At 33.0% G+C, this 17,475-nt stretch overlaps 3 protein-coding genes across 3 annotated transcripts; 2 read left to right on the forward strand and 1 right to left on the reverse strand.

Moving 5' to 3' along the window:
• The first annotated feature begins 1,730 nt into the window (after positions 1 to 1,730).
• LOC134270203 (uncharacterized) lies at positions 1,731 to 4,166 on the forward strand. The gene is made up of 3 exons (XM_062752391.1): positions 1,731 to 1,994; positions 2,269 to 2,415; positions 3,536 to 4,166. Exons 1-3 carry the CDS (start codon positions 1,931 to 1,933, stop codon positions 3,712 to 3,714), a joined length of 390 nt encoding a protein of 129 aa, XP_062608375.1. The 5' UTR covers positions 1,731 to 1,930; the 3' UTR covers positions 3,715 to 4,166.
• A 677-nt stretch (positions 4,167 to 4,843) lies between these two features.
• Positions 4,844 to 12,530, forward strand: LOC134270205 (uncharacterized). Its single transcript, XM_062752392.1, has 10 exons — positions 4,844 to 4,954; positions 6,215 to 6,321; positions 6,454 to 6,622; positions 6,841 to 7,000; positions 7,118 to 7,339; positions 7,572 to 7,749; positions 8,112 to 8,315; positions 11,156 to 11,281; positions 11,466 to 11,581; positions 12,083 to 12,530. Exons 2-10 carry the CDS (start codon positions 6,216 to 6,218, stop codon positions 12,425 to 12,427), a joined length of 1,626 nt encoding a protein of 541 aa, XP_062608376.1. The 5' UTR covers positions 4,844 to 4,954; position 6,215; the 3' UTR covers positions 12,428 to 12,530.
• Positions 12,531 to 14,438: 1,908 nt separating this feature from the next.
• Positions 14,439 to 17,318, reverse strand: LOC134270238 (RNA-binding protein 48-like). The gene is made up of 5 exons (XM_062752435.1): positions 17,184 to 17,318; positions 16,699 to 16,892; positions 16,354 to 16,499; positions 15,237 to 16,033; positions 14,439 to 14,603 (listed from the first exon to the last, which is right to left on the reverse strand). The coding sequence occupies exons 1-5, from the start codon at positions 17,280 to 17,282 to the stop codon at positions 14,547 to 14,549; spliced, it is 1,293 nt and encodes a 430-aa protein (XP_062608419.1). The 5' UTR covers positions 17,283 to 17,318; the 3' UTR covers positions 14,439 to 14,546.
• Between the last annotated feature and the right edge of the window lie 157 nt (positions 17,319 to 17,475).

Here is a 17,475-nt window from a genome sequence, read left to right on the forward strand (position 1 = left end):
CCCCCCCTCGGAATTGATATAAATAAAAACAAATAACGGTATTTCTTTCTTATTCATCGGTACAGTTTTAATCATGCAGAAGATATTCATGCAAGTGCGAAGGAAATGCACTATTTTTGTAAACATTTATAAAGGTTAGAAAAATGCAATAAAAATTCTCCCCCAAAAGGTGCGCCGTGAAACGTGTGGTTTTTACTGAAAAATCAAAAGTAATAGATGTTGATTCTCCCTCAAATTTTACCTCCCAAGTTTCATTAAGTTTTGAGTAGATTTTAACAGTCGTCAAACAAAAGGATTGTAGTTGCATGGACAACATTTACAGAAAAAATTTAAAGATAAAGCGATAAATAGAATAATAAACCCTCGATGTGAAAAAAAATATCTCAGCATTTTACCACGAAAAACTTCAATGCAACTTGACAAATAGGAGGAAAATATCAATATATCATTATGTTTGAAAGGTTTCCCAAACTTCCAAACAAAAGGTTCTTTTTAAATTATTTGCGACAAAAACGTTTCTTAATGAGTGTACTGCAACATTCAGATTTCTTTTTTTTTTTTAATTTCCGATATTCTGTAATGAATTACCTTTTCGTAAGATGAATAGAATACACCTGTTTTTCTGTTTTTCAATTGAATTTTTTGGATATTGTGCACCCTTCTAATAAACTTTCATAATTATCCAGTTTGTCCCTAAATTAATTAGATGCTGCACGTTTAGTCTGTGTAAGAAGGTACTTGAACTTCGGTTTTCTAAATTGTCAATATTTTCACTGTGAAATTAACAAAGGACAAGATAGGCAATGACACCTTTTTGGCCCTTGGTTTGGGGGGTCTTTTAGAATGATTCAACAGTTTATCAATAAAAACCACTTGTCACCCTCACCACAAAATGAGTATTAGTTCTGAGTTATGTGATGCACAGAGGTCACAGGAAGGTCAGAAAAAATGTCAATTTCTAAATTTTTCTCTTATAAATTTTACAGCATATTTTGTTTCAGAAAACAGAGAACACAAGCTTAAAATTGCATATCTGATAAATTTATGCATTACATATAGTATCAGATGCATTCTGTATTAGCAATTTAGCACACATGTATCTATAGTGTCTTGAGATATTATAGAGTAATTCGTGACCTATAATTATGATAAACATTATCGTATATTCTGAATAAGTATAATTTGTGCAAACATAACTTTATTAATTTGCTCGTCTACATCACATTTGTATGACTGACAAATTGTGTGTATGGGAGTTATCGTTCTTTGGTTGCTCTCTGAGGAGGTGACATTTTTTGGACAAGAAACACTCTTAAATGTTAGGAAAAATACAACTTTCTGTGCGATTGTTTTGAAAGACTGCAAGTCTAGAATTAAAAAAATCCCCTCTTGATTAAAGAACGTGCTGATTACACTTCCTTTAAGAGAGAGAAAGAGGGGGTTATAGGATTGCAAAACCAGTTTAAAAGAAAATTGAAAATAAAATTGTATTTATATTAGTTAGCATTCAAATAACATTATTCATGCTTTTAAAGAATAAGTTCATCATCCTTAAGTTTATTACTTAGTGGCAGGTTAATTTCATTAAAATAACACGTTAATCTCTTCACATATTGATCGCCACTCCATAGGTTTATGACAAATCCCAAAGACCAATTGATTTTTTTAAACATTATGTTATTGATAGGTAACCAAGAGGGAACGCCAATCAAAATACCGTCTTCACTTGATCGAAAATCCAGGATTACAATGGGCGAAGCATGCACCAGTAATTCCCTTTTTTAGTTCTTTAAAAGTCTAGTTCATTATTAAATGATTACGACTGCATCGGGTAAAAATTTCACCTTAAAATGTCCGCCTTTTAAAGAATTGTGTATTCGTTGAACTGAGTGTTGGATATAAATCCGTATATGTATTTGGGACTATAGAAATGGATCTTAGTTCAAACTCCGTGTTATTCTTGACCATCCTGGTCCTGGGATGTGCCTCTAACGGTAATATTTTCTGAGTGAAATAACGATCTACTTTCAAATTTAGAATTTCGCCTTTTCAATTGATTTTAAGGCACAATGTGATTCTAAGAAAATTTGTGTGAATTTAAGAAAATAATCGATGATTGAACCTCTCCTATTGAAATTGATAACTACACGCATATGTTTACACACAATCTTAAATGTGTGTGTGAATTTCAGTAATTTATCAATGATTGAAATTAATAACTACATTTTGCATAATTTAATTTTTAAACTGTAATATTAAATATTTCAGCCTTGGCGATTGATTGCTGGGTGTGTAACTCTGACAGTGACCCTACAAACTGTGGAGAGACCATCAATGATATAGGACTACAGGACGCAAAGAGTACGGCGTCAAACTGCGCCGCGTGTGGCAAATACTTCAAAAGTCTTGGAACAGGTACTTATAAATTCTTTATTACATCGAAAATTTCTTTGAACGTGCCTAACATTAATAAAATTTAAAAACAATTAAAAAGTAAAGAAATGAATTGCTCAAATGATTTATATAATTATACATTTCCAGAATATTTTATATTTCATATATTATCGCAGAGTAACAAGTTTGAAATATGCACAAAATGTCAATAGAATAAACAAACGGGCTCTGCAAAATTATGTAATCTAGCAATAATTCATGCTAGTGCACACACAATACACGTGCAGGACCACTTATTGCTTTGACTGAAAGTGGTTCATATTTAAGTGGCGAAGAGAAAATAAGTGTACAGTTTTTAAAGGGTTTATAGAAAAGAGTATTGATCGATTAAAGATTTTGTAATTAAACTTTTCAATGGAAATGGTCCAAGACCATATTGAACATGAATTCAGAACACAATTTTAGTGGATCAGATATATTTGATGACATTCAACACGATTTACAAAATTCAAATGTGCACACACAAGTACTTTTTCATTTACATAGTTTATATAAAATTTATTGTAGTGTGAAACTGAGAGCCTTAAAAGGAGTAAAAAGCATGCAATAGAGACAAACACCCCATATCCTACAATGTTATCTGCAATAACGTAGCCCTCTCTGATCTGGTATTTTCTGGAGAGACCCCCCTCCCAAAAAAAAAGGGAGAGGGCTACATTATTGCAGCTACCCATATCCCCCATAAGTTTCTTTTATCAAACAACAAGATGTGTTTGTGAAACACTATGCGCGCGCCAGCAACAAAGTTCGGAAAAAGCTATTTTAGCATTTAGGTCACAGTCAAGGTCACAAGGTCATTGACCTTGGTGTCATTTGAAAGAGCTTAATTAGTGAAGTATGCATACCAAATATGAAGTCTCTATCTTTCATGGTTCAAAAGTTATGGTGAAGGTTAAGGTTCGGGACAAACAAACAGACAGACAGACAGGACAAAAACAATATCCGCCCTGGATCTATCGATCCGGGCGCATAAAAACGTTTCTTGTAATTTAACGCCTGGAATTTTTAACGTCTTATACTCAGTAATAATGGGAATTTTTTTCTCCATATTTTATTAACAATAATATTATTTTTTAAACAGTTTTTACATATGTGGAGCGGTCATGTCTCACCTCTGAGTCGGACACGTGTGACAACAAAATGGGGTACGGCTACTGTACGTGTTCCACCACTTACTGTAATGGCCAGGAGCGGATCTCACTAACGACGCCCCTGGTTCTGCTAACAACTGTTTGTGTTGTTCTGTTCAAATATTTATGAAACATCCCAACAAACATTTGAAGAGGATTGGAGAATCAGTATTAAAACTTTTGGACTTATTTGACAGTTGGAGGCGCGGATTTTTTAAAAACAAAATTGATCGTTCATTCTTCAAGTTTGAATTGTTTCATAAATGTAAAATCTTGACTGCTTCAAAGTTTTTTACCTTGCCGAAAATTGAAACATTTTTTGAAGACATTGTTTAAGTCAATTGAAGCAAAAAATGGTTTTTCGTACTTCAGAGAAAGAGAGAAAGAAACGCAATTGGTGCTTTGAATTAGTGTTGTGTTTTATGTTACGTACAATATTTCTTAGACCGTTATGTGTTGAACTTCATTATTAGGTGTATTATATTTATATCATGTTTTTTCTATATATGAAACAGTTTTATTTGTTTTCATTTTTTCCCTTTTATATCATTTATGTATTGTATAAGTTGGGTATTTCTTAAAATAAATTGTGAAAAAAAATTACCAGAGTATTTGTTGCCTTTTGTCTATTATATTGTATATATCCGTTTTTTTAAGTTAAAAAACATATATATACATTTCAAATAATTTTTTTTTTAAATAATGTATATTGTTATATAATTTACTTCGAAACACTAAGTGAAAGTCCCCTTATTTATCATTACATATATTATATTATTGTAAATAAAAATTATTCAAATACAGCCAATATTTTTTCGGGATTCATCATTTTAAGAGAACTTGAGTACAAGTATACATGCATATTATTTTTCAAAGAATACTCATATGGTATAGGAATTCAGTAGTCCCAGTGTTTTTGTATGTGTTTTTTGTCGCGCAGTACCACTGATGGCCCCGGGGGACGGGCCTGACCGGTGACTTATTTATATAGATGTAAGAAAAGGAAGTATACATATACATCGTAAAGTAACAAGCATTGTACTCAATCAACCGTAAAATGGCGAGGGGGAGAAAGAGGGAAAGATACATGTTTAAGATGATCTTTTAAAAATAATTTACGAAATGATTTAGATAAATAGAGATCAAAATAAGGATTATGTATTATTTTTAAGAATAAAACTAAATGTATACTTTATTTAAGACAAGGGCTGTTTTTAACACGAAGGCAATAACTAATGAATCCCTATGGTGCCCCATTCTTGCACCTTTTCGATGTATGAATATTATACCCCGAATTCAACAATACTGATACGGATGTATGTATTACTATGTGTTGATTTTTTGTAAGTGGGATATATCCTGAAAATAAGGTAAGAATTATTCTTGAAAAATTAATTCTTTTCACCAGTAACTGCCATGCTGTCAATGTAATCAAAAAGCACACAAACGTAACAATTGCTGTATCTTGCTTGAAGGGAATTTCAAGTGTTGTCATACATGTAATAGTTTTAATTTTGAATTTAAAAAAATCCTTTGTTTATGTCCAGTAATTGCCCCATCCAAAAACACACATGAGCTGACGAAAGGATAGTATTCAATCCTTTTAGAAAATTTAGAAGACACGATTAGATCTACTTATCAAAAGTACATGAACTTCTAGCCCTTAATGGAATATAAGATATTGTATTTTTATATACCATAGAGACCCAATCTCTAAACCTAATGTGAACAGAATCTAAATGAATTATAAGCATGATAGGCTAGGAATTTATGTATTTTTGATAATTAATCGTGTCTAAATTTTTCCGAGTCGGAAAGTTTGAGGTGGGGGTGGAGAACACCATTCATTCGTCATGTTTCTGTAGATAAATAATAATATGCATAAAAAACAAATACAGAAATCATTTGATACTAGCATACTTATAGCAGTAAATTTATATTGATATGTCACGTCATTATCATTTCATAGTTTCCAGGAATGATAAATTTGTTTGTTCGTTAGTACAAGTATTATCGAAAAGTCCAGCTACCATCTATAATTTTTGATTGTTAATTTTGATTCATATTAAAGAGAAATGCAGTGCAGGTATATCTTTATATAAAACGAGAATTTTAAATTGGCTCGCAATTAAAAGAATTTCACTCAACACAAAATTTCCCCTGGACGTTTTGCATATATTATACCCAATCAGTTTTCGATATAAAAATTAGCAGAAGTAACGGTTGTTCATCTTCTTTGCTGTTCTTTGTGTCATCTTCAGTATCTGCTCCATACCAGTAGATAAACTACAAAATACGAAGCCTGCTTTTTTTAAGTACACATATATACAGAAGTAATGGAGTGGTCAAATATTAAGGTACATTGACACTCTGATAAGAGAGATAACTCTCAACGGCATAAATGTCTATTTTCCTTTATAAATTTGTGAAGTTGAAGTGTCTTTTTTGTCCAATTTTGCCTCGCAAAGCATGCTATTATAGTCTATAATTGTTTGTATTTTACTTAACAAATACATATTCCCCCTAGAATTATAAAAATTAAGAAACATATCTTAAGTTATATAAATTGAGCGGAGGGTTTATAAACCTTAAATGAGTTTCATCTTTAAAGTGTTTTGTTTCTTTTACAGCATGTTTAAGTTTGGAGCAGTATTAATGGTTGTGTTTATAAATGTCCACATTCCCACATCCGTCCTTTGTTCCGACCTCAAGACAATTGATGTCGATAACCTAATGCGTGAGTACCTTAAAGTTCTGTCAATAGATTTAAGTTGAAAGTCTTTTTCGTGTAAGATTTCTCTAATATTAATGTAAATGAAGTTTGCTTTTAGTTCAAGTCTTAACATGTTTCTAATATTTTACATTCTAGTTTTAAATGTTGCTGTCAAGGGGAGACTAATCAACAAACTGACAGAGGCGATAAAAGAAGCTCAGACTTCGCGGCAGGTGTTAGTAGGGGAGGTAAAAGACTGTCTGGTTCAGGCCTCGGCTAGTCACGTGTTATGTAGGGAGTGTGTTCGAAATCTCTGTGAGAAAAGGTGAGGTACTTCCCCCCCCCCCCTCGAAAACTATCATGTTTAAAGACCCTTTATTGGATTGAATTAATGATATCACCTTTTTGATTTCCGGTGTTAATATCACCTATTCGACTAGATGATATCACTAGATGATAATAAATATCATAACAGCGCCTTACACAAATCTGCATAATATGGATATTAAGAAATAAAATTCATGTGTGCCTTTTGTACTGCAGGACTTTACAGTGTAATGGCAACATAAATGAAGTGGAGATCGTAATGAAGAAAGAAGAAGAGACACCAATTCCGGAAGTGAAAATTGTGGAACCGGATGTAAAGCTAGCAGAAACAGTGATAGAAATGTCAAATACAGCTAAAGACGATCTTTTGAAAGAAGTACATGTACTTAAATCTTTTAATAGCAGCAGTGTAATTAATAATTGAACAGCAAATACCTTTCATGTCTATCTTATAGGTATTGTCTTCTTTTTTATATGCTATCTTCTTTCTTAGGTTCCAGAGAGTTTGCAAAATGAAGGAAAATATTTAGTGGAGGAGGCACAGACGGAATCTAAATTGGAGACCCTTAGACGGACACTAGGGGAAGGGTTCCACAAAGCAATGGATACTATTCCAAAACTGATCCCAAAAGTGAAAGACGCATTCATCAACATGGAAACCCAACTTTCTGATCCTCAAACCATCGATCGTTTGGCCAATGGTGCTGCAGAGCAGGTAATGAAACAACATTAACCTCGCAGGCATCTTACTATATAGTAGAGGGTGCTCTAACAAACAAGTGCATGCCTCTGACGTTCTTACTTGTATTTTATGCTAAGCCCGAAGTATATCTTTTCGACCGTCAGCATCGTGACGCTAAGTCCACATTTGAAAAAAGCGCTACATGTTACTTGTGCAACTAATTTTTGTCCTTCAAATTTTCTATTTCCAAATCTAACCCCAATAGGTTGCCATAGCAATGCAAGGAAAGCAAGAAGTAGAAGAGGAGTTAAATCGCAACATGGATGTCATCCAGCAGAAACTCCCAGGAGTTCTAGAGACCGTTAATAACCACTTCAGCAACATGATGTCCTCTGTCAAATCCTTCATGAGAACCACTGTTCAGAAGGTGAACCAGATGCAAGGTAAAAAATTATATATATTAGACCATTATTTACACACTGAATTGTCGACGGAATTTTTCATTATTTTCCGATCATGACGAGGAGCACACGGCGGGTGTGACAGGTCGGCAAGGGATGCTTACTCTTCCATGGCACCTGATCCCATCTCGGATCTTTTAGAGGACCATGTTTGCTCTACTCCAATATTTGTATTGTTCGATGCATGGACTTCTGTGCTTGAATACTGTTTGTTATCTCCATATATTTCACACACATGTACATGAATGTTGTGAAATGTTCATATTGAAAATTTTAACAAAGCATAAAAATTGGATGAGTATAAATTAATCATTGCAATTAATATTACTTTTTTACCTATACAGGAAGTGAAAAATTTGGAAAGATTTTTAATTTTCCAAAGTCTGGGAATGACGAAAAGAAGTGGTCCACATCAATTATTTCTTTACACATTATGAGACCGGATGGAAAAGTGACGTCATGGAGAAAATCTAATCAGATGATGACACCTCAAGTGTCCCTAAATCCAAATCAGGCTCCACGACCCACCCAAATCAGCCAGATTCCTAGTATGTATATACATGTTACTCTAGCATGCTAGAAATTCGCGGTATTTCTGAACTGGTCAAAAATATATATTATTAAGGAACGTAGGGACGTTAGCCGAGGCTCTTATACTTGTAAATGTAGTATATTTTACATTCTGGCTTATTACATGTACACACACCGTACTGGCAATGAAATGTAATGCATGAATGTATTATAACAAAATTATACATGTAGTAACAATTCAGTAAGAACAACCACAAAGCAAATGAACATCTGACAAAAGAAAAGATTAACAAGCATCACATTCTCCACAGTTGATTTGATAAGTTTGCAGGGGATGCTCACACCTTCATGGCACCTGATCCCACCTCTGATGTTATATATATGTTCGTTTTTGCGCTTCTCCTTTGAATGGACCTCCGAGTTTGAATAATGTTTGTTATCTCCATTTGTTTCACGCTCGAGTGATTGCAAAGGATGACTGCAATTAAAGACTTACGAAGTTTACATCAAAAAAAATTTCTCAAGTTCAAGTTCATTTTATTCACTCAGACCATATCAATGGTACATGAGGTTCAACAATATGTACAATATATACAAAGAATAATATACAAGATACACGTGAAATGGCGGAAATATTCATATAAAGTAACAAAGATAACTATGGAGGACAGACTTTTTCATATACTCTATTTATGTAACAGCATAGTTTAATCAATAGTTTGGAGTCAGCAGATGACAACAATTCTGATAATTTGAAAAAATTTGGTCTATTACAATATATACTGGGAAGATATTTTTTTCTACATTCGGAAAAATATTTGCATTCTAAAATGTAGTGATACTCATCAGCTATTTGTCCATTATTACAAAGATTACATTGTCTATCATTTTTGGGAATCCCAAACCATCTCCCATCTCAAATCAATGTTTTTATTTTAATTGCAGGAATGACCATACATCTAATTAACAGCTTCACGTAATTATAATAAACATCAGTATTATTCGCGAATTAGGAATCTGTTTTTCTAAGGAATTGCAATACAAATCAAACCTTTATACTATAGAATCGATAGGGAAGGATGTCGGTTTTAATATAACTCCTGGCGGCCGGTTATATGATATGAAAGTTTTAAGTCACCATGCGTTTCTGCGGAGTTAGAACAATTTGAATAAAAAATATTTAACATTCATGTAATAGAATATTAAGAAAGAGTGTCTGAATGTAAGTTAAAAACGCATAATAATCATCAAACTAATATTTTATGAATAATGGGTTAAATGTTTCATCCAATCCTGATTGACAAATTCCTACGTAACTGAAGTGCGGAGAAATAAGCACACATGTTGGGCATAGTCTAAAGCAAGGACCGCGTTATATGATTGCCTAAACAAATTTTACTTTCTCTACTTCAACAGGATTTGTTGTATATATAATTTAAAATGACGTAAAATATAAATACACAATGTACTTTTAATACGGAAAATTTTCAAAATCATGACTTAATCTTAATTTATTATCAGACAGAATATTAGGAGATTTTTCTCCAACAGACAAGGATAAAGCGCGTTTTACGACATGCCAAACCTTTTCCCGCCACATCTCACACCAAAACAAGACAGAGAAGAAATGTAGTGGCGGATCTAGAGGGATTTGGGGGTTTCAACATCCTCTGAGCGAGCGAGGAGCCCCATATAGTTGTTACGTTTTATTTAATGTTAAACTATCTCTAGTTAGATAAGTTTAAACGTTAGTTTTAATGGTTAAGTGTTAAAACTACTTAAACATCAAACTTCCGCCAGAGTTCCTTAATAGTACCAATTAAACTTACTGGGTCAGGGGACGCAGAGGGCTAAGAGTAAGTTGCTTAAATACATTGTACATGTAGCAATGTACATGTATTATGTACTGAAGAAAATCCTGGGATGTCGCATTCAAATGTTTAATGTCACAGGGATATATTAATTAACAGATAAATATAAGAATTCAGTTTCTAATTTATTATATGAAAGAATTAATTAATTGGTTTGCGGCCGATTTTTGACGCTTGCGTCAATATGTTTCTTGTTTATATTGAAACTGTAAACAAATTTGAAGATGGGTGAATAAGGCGGGCAGAATGCCTATAGTGCGACAGATAAGAAGTGAAAATTTTAATCTCAACTGAATCCAAATTTTACCTGATATTTCATCTAATATTAAAGTATACTTTATGTAAAATCTCTACAATTTACAACAATCTCACAAAGACTGAAAATATTTGTGTATGAAAATGCTTACACACACTAAAACGAACAAAAACGATCATTTTCTCATACTTAAACAAAATTTTTCAATATGGGTGGGTCTTCTCTCCATTTTTTTGAAAGATGATCCTAAAAGTGTGCTCTAAATTCACATTTTTTGGTTTTCAAAAACATGGAGCTAAGACCCACTATACTTTAAAAATACAATTTTATGACACAACATTAGCATCTTTCCGAGAAATACTTCAAGTCCATTAAGTCGCGGGTCATATCACAAACATGATTTAAATGCCTAAAATCACCATGAGCAGTGCAGCATAGTGGTTAACGCGTTAGTCTCAAAGCAGTATGCTATTGATACGTCGGATTTTTATTGCTAGGGTTCGAATTTTCGCGAGGTTCGAGAGAGCCTCGTTATCGCGAATAAAAATTGTCTTACAGTACATGTGAATAATTTAAAAATCTGACTAAGGGATTCTTAAGAAACATCGACCTAACTAGGATCTCGCAATATGAGTGTTTCGTTTTATGTTGTGATTTGAGATATACTTAATTAAGAATTAAGTACTACTTATAGTTTTTGTGTAAATCATTAATGTCTTGTGAATTTCAGGGCGGTTCCAGAGAGGTGCCAATGACGCCAGCTGTGATGACATAGCAAAGAATCCTCAGCAAGCTTGCGAAGTTTATCACTTCCAATGCCAGTCCTGTGCAAATGACACAATTCTGCTACAGCACAGTAAGACACAATTCTGATTTAATAAAATCCAGCAACATGTATTTAGGATAAGCACTATAGTATCTTTGTCATGCGTGGCTTTTTTTTAATTCCTAGAACAATTATTTAATAAATATACCCTTAAAGGGAAGATCTACCGTTTTTTTTTCTCAAGAAATCACTAAGTTTATATTTAAATTCAAAGAATGTGGGAAGGCAGCCCTGAAGAAAATGGTCGACATTAAGATGCTGGATATGAAGACTGCCATGTATGTAACAGTGTACACCAAGTACCTCAGACACGGTCTGGTGGTGGAGAAGGTAATGTAACTCTCAATACGTATCATAGCTGCAGATCCGTAGCTCACTGGTCTGAAATTATTTGGATGGATGGTCACCAGAGACCGTGTAGCTACAAGTCTGCAGCTACAGAACTGTGCTAGACCTAGTAAAATGTCACAGTCAAGTATCATAATAATATACATAACATATATAAGTGTACATTCTTTGTAAACTTATTTTACCTGAAAATTTTAAAATAAATTTTGATTGGAAAAATGCCAAAATTTCCTAGAAATTGGATGAATTACTTAAAAAGCATGAAAATAAGACAACCAGTTAAAAATAATTACAGTTTTACAATTTGGAATGTTCAAAGGCAAATAGGAAAAATATAATTTTGACCAAAATTTCCGAGTACATGTAGTACTAGTATTTCATTGCTAAAATTTAAGTCCAAACAAAATGAAAATATGTTCCAAAGCCTCCTTTTTTACACAACGAAATAAATGAAAGTTTTGTTGTTGTTTTTTTATTCTAAAGGTGAAGTATGATGCAAACAGTTACGATTCTACCAACAAAGTGTATAGGTCAGCATTTGTTACGGCAAAACTCGGCAAGAAAATTATCACTTACGAGACTTCCGCTTTACCGGCATTTACCGATTTGTCTTCGTCTGGTGGAGAAATTGGAGAAGAATTGTGGGAAATTATGAATAATGAAGACGAATTCGAGCCAGGTCATTTTGTTAAATCCTTTGAAGATGATTTAGAAGAAGCCTACAATTTGAGACAAACTGCTAAATCTGGATGCGTTCAATCTGCCGTCAATTCAGTGGTGTTTACAGTGCTAGGAGTGATTTTCTACTTCGGCTTCATTGCCTTGTAAAAACAAAAAGGTGAAAATATCAAAATATTTGGATGATATTCTTCCATTAATTAGAACAAGAATAGAATTTTATATATATATAAAATCATCTGCATATATTAAGTTTGGGTTAATGAAATAAAAAATCTTCTTAAAGTTAGAACTTTGATCTGCTCCAAATATTTTATATTGACACAAACATTTTTATTTACAGTCAAATCTGACTTTTTTCAATATGAAATTTTTTTAGAATTAACCTCTTAAAAATATTACAGTAAAAAAAATGCCTATTACGATCAGTGCCAGGGACTGTTGCTTCCTTATAAGCATAATTTGTTATATCTGTGAAGTTTATAATCTATTAATTTTGAAGTCAAGAGGAATTGAAATTACTTCATTGCAAGAGTCAGTTCGTTATAAGCATGTTTACAAAAAACGTGTTTTACTGTATGTAAATATTTTTTTTACTTTGATATACATGTAATTTGTGAACGGTTGTACCTGTCTCATTTACGGGTTACATATCATGGTTAAAACTCCAGGTTTGAGTCTTTCTCATTCATTGATTTCACTTCATAATAAACCTAGTTCCATAAAAAAACAACATATGTACAGTAAAACTTGCTTATAACAAAGTTCTAGAGACGGACTATTTTGCTTCATTATAATCATAATCTGTCAAGTTCAAATAATATTTTAAATCCAAGGGGAATGAAAATCACTTTGCAATGAGTGTCAATTCATAAGAACTGAAGTGTTTTCATTATATCCATGTTTTACTGTATTTAGAAAATAAATACACATACAAGTCTGTTGCATCACTCAATCTTACAGCTGTTATGTCTGTCAAGGTATTTACACAGTTCTTGACCAAGACATATTCCTGGAGTATAAACCATGATGTGTGTTCTGTATTTTTTTTGCTCACTGATTTTTTTTTTTTTTTTTTTTTTTTTACATGTAATGAAGTTTATGAAATTTGATTTTTGTGTCTCAGACTTTTGTCTCCCTTTATTACATGTATTCCATTCCATGTATTTTGAAAATTACAGTGTGTTGTGTTTTATGATATTTTTTTTATTTATTAAACCTATAAAATAATTTAATTTTCTCATTATTATTTACATTGTTCCAACACAGCCATTGTTAGTGAAAAGGCAATACTATGTGTGTCACTATAAAATTCTACAGCATTTGTCACTGAGTCTTTGTTCACCATGGTCAAAAGTAAAAAGAGAAAAAAAAAGTCTCCCAAAAATCAAAATGATTAAGTGCAACCTTTCATTCTTCCATACAGAACCATTATCTCTGATACTGGCTGAACAGATTCAGCATTATGGTAATCTTCAGGTGGTACATTAGCTGCAGATCTGTAGCTCTCCGAAAAAAATATATTGATAGACCGGAGAGCTACAGTGCCACCCATTGAAAAAACTGTATATTTATTGTGCACAAAAAAGTGCGCTCGGTTCTTGATTAATTCGTCAAAATTCTAACCTCAATTGCAAAAATGGAATATTTAAAAAAATCCCTTTCTCCTCTATCAAGTACTCACGTAGTTAACATCTGAATGAAGCATATTAGACCGAATTATCTTTAAAACCAAAATGGCAATATAAATAAGCGAAATTTTTGATGATTACAATATCAGGGTCAGGAGGACTATTAACAACAATTATGAGGAATGTTTGGTTGTTGAAACAGCGAAAGAATATGTGAGGAACATACGGTTAGTAATATTTTGAGATTACAGATTTATAAACATGGGGAAATAAATCGAGAACCGAGCGCACTTTTTTGTGCGCAATAAATACACAGTTTTTTCAATGGGTGGCACTGTAGCTCTCCAGTCTATCAATATATTTTTTCGGAGAGCTACAGATCTGCAGCTAGTGGTACATGTACATCATTTACTGAATTGTTAAGTTTCAAATAATTGTTACCCTTTTAAAATATGTCAAGTTTCTTACACCTTAGTATAATTATACTTTTAACCATATTTCTTGTTTACATATCTTTGGGGAAAAACCCATCCTATTACTTATAACATCAAATAATGGTGCCAATAAAAGCGAGTAGAAGACTACAAGACATTTCAGTAAGGTGTATTATGTTTTATTTACAGTTTGTAATGTTTGTGTTATGTATCGGGTTTCCTCTGTTTTTCTTTCTTTTCATACATGTTTGGCTCAAAAACCTGTAATAATCAGGAAAAATAAAAATTACACATGTTAAAAAAATGTAACCATTAGGAAGATCTCCATGGTAAAAGAAGGGTAGCAATGAATTTGATAAAAGAAACCAAAAATAAGACAAATTTGTGAAACACCAATAAAGATTTGAAACACCTAATGGAAATAATAATATTTTATAATGAAGAATTTCCCAAACTACCGAAATTTAACAATAAACCATAAAATACAGTGGCAGACAGGGGAAATTAATAGACAAATTATAAAAGTCTTGATGAAACTTATGCAATTAATCTCATATTAGCTATCCGGTATATGTACGGTATTGTAAGTTTCTGTTGTCTCATACTATTCAAATTTCAAAGTTTGTTCCACTATTTCATGGAAGTGGAAATTCTGGATCAGCCCCAGAAACGTCAATGTATTCAAAGAAGAAATAAAATGTTTTTAAAGAAAAATAAAATTTCTGGATGTTGATGACAGACAGACAGTTTGATCTCTATAAGACACCCAAATAATCCCTAAAGCTGAAGGCTCTAAATATACCGTTAAACATTTTTTTCTGTATTTATTGGAACATTCACAATAACACAAATCAAGTGATAAATTCTACAACTGGTCAGCTATACAGTACGTACCTCTTGAACTCTTTTCCTGATCTGGGAGACCGATTTTTTAACAGACTCCTCTTCCTCTGTACAAACTTTTTTCTTCTCTCCCCCTTCCTTAAGCTCTGGTCCCTGTCTTTTCCCAAGCACAAAAGCATTCCTTTGTAATTCTGACTTGACATTGTCACTTGATACATTTTCTTCTTTTCCTGACTTTAGTTTAGTCTTGGCAATGTTTAAAGTTTGTCTTGGTATAAATTTTGGAGTTGATCTTACTGTAGGAGTATTTTTTATGATTAATCCATTGACAGTTTTCATTTCATTTTGTTTGTCAATTTCATCACTTATTTTTGTATCACCCTGTACTCTCTCACATGTTTTTGTATCACCCTGTACTCTCTGTTCTGTAGCCCTCACTGGAACACTACTCACTGATTGTTGTTCATTCTTGTTACAGCTGACACGCCCCTGTCCAGCATCTGCCCTATAGCTTTCTTGAATTGCTCTTGGCAGTGTAGAATGTGCAGAGGGCACCCTAGCGAATTCATAATTTCTCATTCTCTGCGAGTCATAGCGAAATCTGGAACTAAAGTCCTGTTTTGGGGGAGGGGGGAGATGTAACAGTTGTTCTGGTTCCGTAATCTGTTGTTCAGGCCCTGTTTGATAATTAGTCAGTGAAATTTGTGAACCAGCCTCATTATGGACTGGTAATGCAGTACTATCTGGAACCACTGGTTGTGAATGCAGGAACTTGGGAAAATCTTTGTGATCTTTCTCATTGGATGAGACAGTGTTTCTTGCATTGTTTTTCTTAAGTGCTTCTTTCCCTTCAATGAAAAAATTAATTATTTGTATATCAAATGTCTACTTATTTGACTTTAATATCTATGTAGTGTGTAATGCAGAACCCTTGTAGCTGCAGATCTGTTGCTCTCTTAAAAAAGAATTTTACATCCCAGACAGCTACAGTTCTTTAGTTTACCTCGTGCAGGAGAAATGATCATGGACTAGACAAATAATCTCAGATATAAATTATGATAATATAAATGTACCTGGTTTATCAAACCTGTTAACTTCTAATTCTATGATTTCTCCATTACAAATTTATGACTCGTAACAACAATTGTCTGCTGTGTTGTTTTCCTACCCGAGATCCTTATCCTGGATGCCACAGTCCTTCGTCTGTCCTGCAATTTTTGCCTCATTTCCTCAACACTCTCAAATTCTGGAGCATAGCTGACATGTATCACTCCTCCATAAAACGAAAAATCATCGAGCTTCCTCTTGGCAAACCTGCAAATATGAAATTTCTATAAATTCAATGAATCACTTGCCACCCTTTTTATTCATATATCACAACATATCACATCAACATATCTTAATTGTGTTCGTTATTACATGAATACAAGCGAAATAAAAGCTGCTGAAGTGTAATTCTTAAGAACAGTAGGTCCTTCACATAGTTTTTTTTAACTAAAATCTAAAGACACACCTTGCTGCCTGAATTTTTTGAAACTTGACGAGATAAACATCTGTGTATTTGTCAGCGGATGGAAACTCATCCAAAATTCTATATTCATCTACAGCTCCATACACAGCAAACAACTTGATAAGTTCCTGACTGGTCCCCAGAGCTGGTACCCTCTGTACAAGCAGATATGCTGATTCCTGATTCACTGTGTATACCTACAATAACAAAGCTGATAGTCTCATACGATATGTTTACTGATGTTGTTTAAAGGCATTAAACAACAGAATCTTATTTTTTGAGTCTGAAAACATGCTCTTGATTTGTTTGCATTTATACATTATGTGCATATACTGACTGTGCATATATCATTATCAGATCCAGGGACCTGTATATAAAATCTTTGTTTTCTGACATCTTTGATAATTTCAAAAATAATCAATGCTTAATTTTAAAATTTCAACATCAGGAAGTATTTCAAATGTTGCTCGAAAAGTAAAAAACTGCACCTTTGTGGCCTTTGGCAATCTTCCTTCTCTGTAAGCAGGTCTATTTTCAGCGAATTTTGCTTTGACGTGATGCGAAGGTATTTCCATGGGCGCAGCCATTTTTAGGTGATACTAAAACCTGGAAAATTGATCAGAAAACGTCAAGATGAAATGTTATAAATCAAAGTCGCAAAAAAATTTCTTTAATCATACATAAATTTCCATCCTTTAATTTTACAAATAAATAGATTAAAGCGTCTGTATGATAGTTCTCTGTATATATAAACACTACGACCGTTTTTATTTCCATCCT

This window comes from Saccostrea cucullata, unplaced genomic scaffold, assembly GCF_032062105.1.
Source record: "Saccostrea cucullata isolate Sc308-1 unplaced genomic scaffold, CSIRO_AGI_Scuc_v1 ctg49, whole genome shotgun sequence".
In the NCBI taxonomy this organism is placed as follows: Eukaryota; Metazoa; Mollusca; class Bivalvia; order Ostreida; family Ostreidae; genus Saccostrea; species Saccostrea cuccullata.

Excerpts from the sequence above, each read along its gene's own strand:
- LOC134270203 (XM_062752391.1), top strand. The coding sequence starts at position 1,931 with ATGGATCTTAGTTCAAACTCCGTGTTATTCTTGACCATCCTGGTCCTG. Across the intron at positions 1,995-2,268 it reads CCTGGGATGTGCCTCTAACG|CCTTGGCGATTGATTGCTGG; the intron begins GTAATATTTTCT and ends TAAATATTTCAG. Across the intron at positions 2,416-3,535 it reads CTTCAAAAGTCTTGGAACAG|TTTTTACATATGTGGAGCGG; the intron begins GTACTTATAAAT and ends TTTTTTAAACAG.
- LOC134270205 (XM_062752392.1), top strand. The coding sequence starts at position 6,216 with ATGTTTAAGTTTGGAGCAGTATTAATGGTTGTGTTTATAAATGTCCAC. Across the intron at positions 7,340-7,571 it reads CCAATGGTGCTGCAGAGCAG|GTTGCCATAGCAATGCAAGG; the intron begins GTAATGAAACAA and ends TAACCCCAATAG. Across the intron at positions 11,582-12,082 it reads ACGGTCTGGTGGTGGAGAAG|GTGAAGTATGATGCAAACAG; the intron begins GTAATGTAACTC and ends TTTATTCTAAAG.
- LOC134270238 (XM_062752435.1), bottom strand. The coding sequence starts at position 17,282 with ATGGCTGCGCCCATGGAAATACCTTCGCATCACGTCAAAGCAAAATTC. Across the intron at positions 16,034-16,353 it reads ATCCAGGATAAGGATCTCGG|GGAAAGAAGCACTTAAGAAA; the intron begins GTAGGAAAACAA and ends TTTTCATTGAAG. Across the intron at positions 14,604-15,236 it reads TCAGGAAAAGAGTTCAAGAG|GTTTTTGAGCCAAACATGTA; the intron begins GTACGTACTGTA and ends TGATTATTACAG.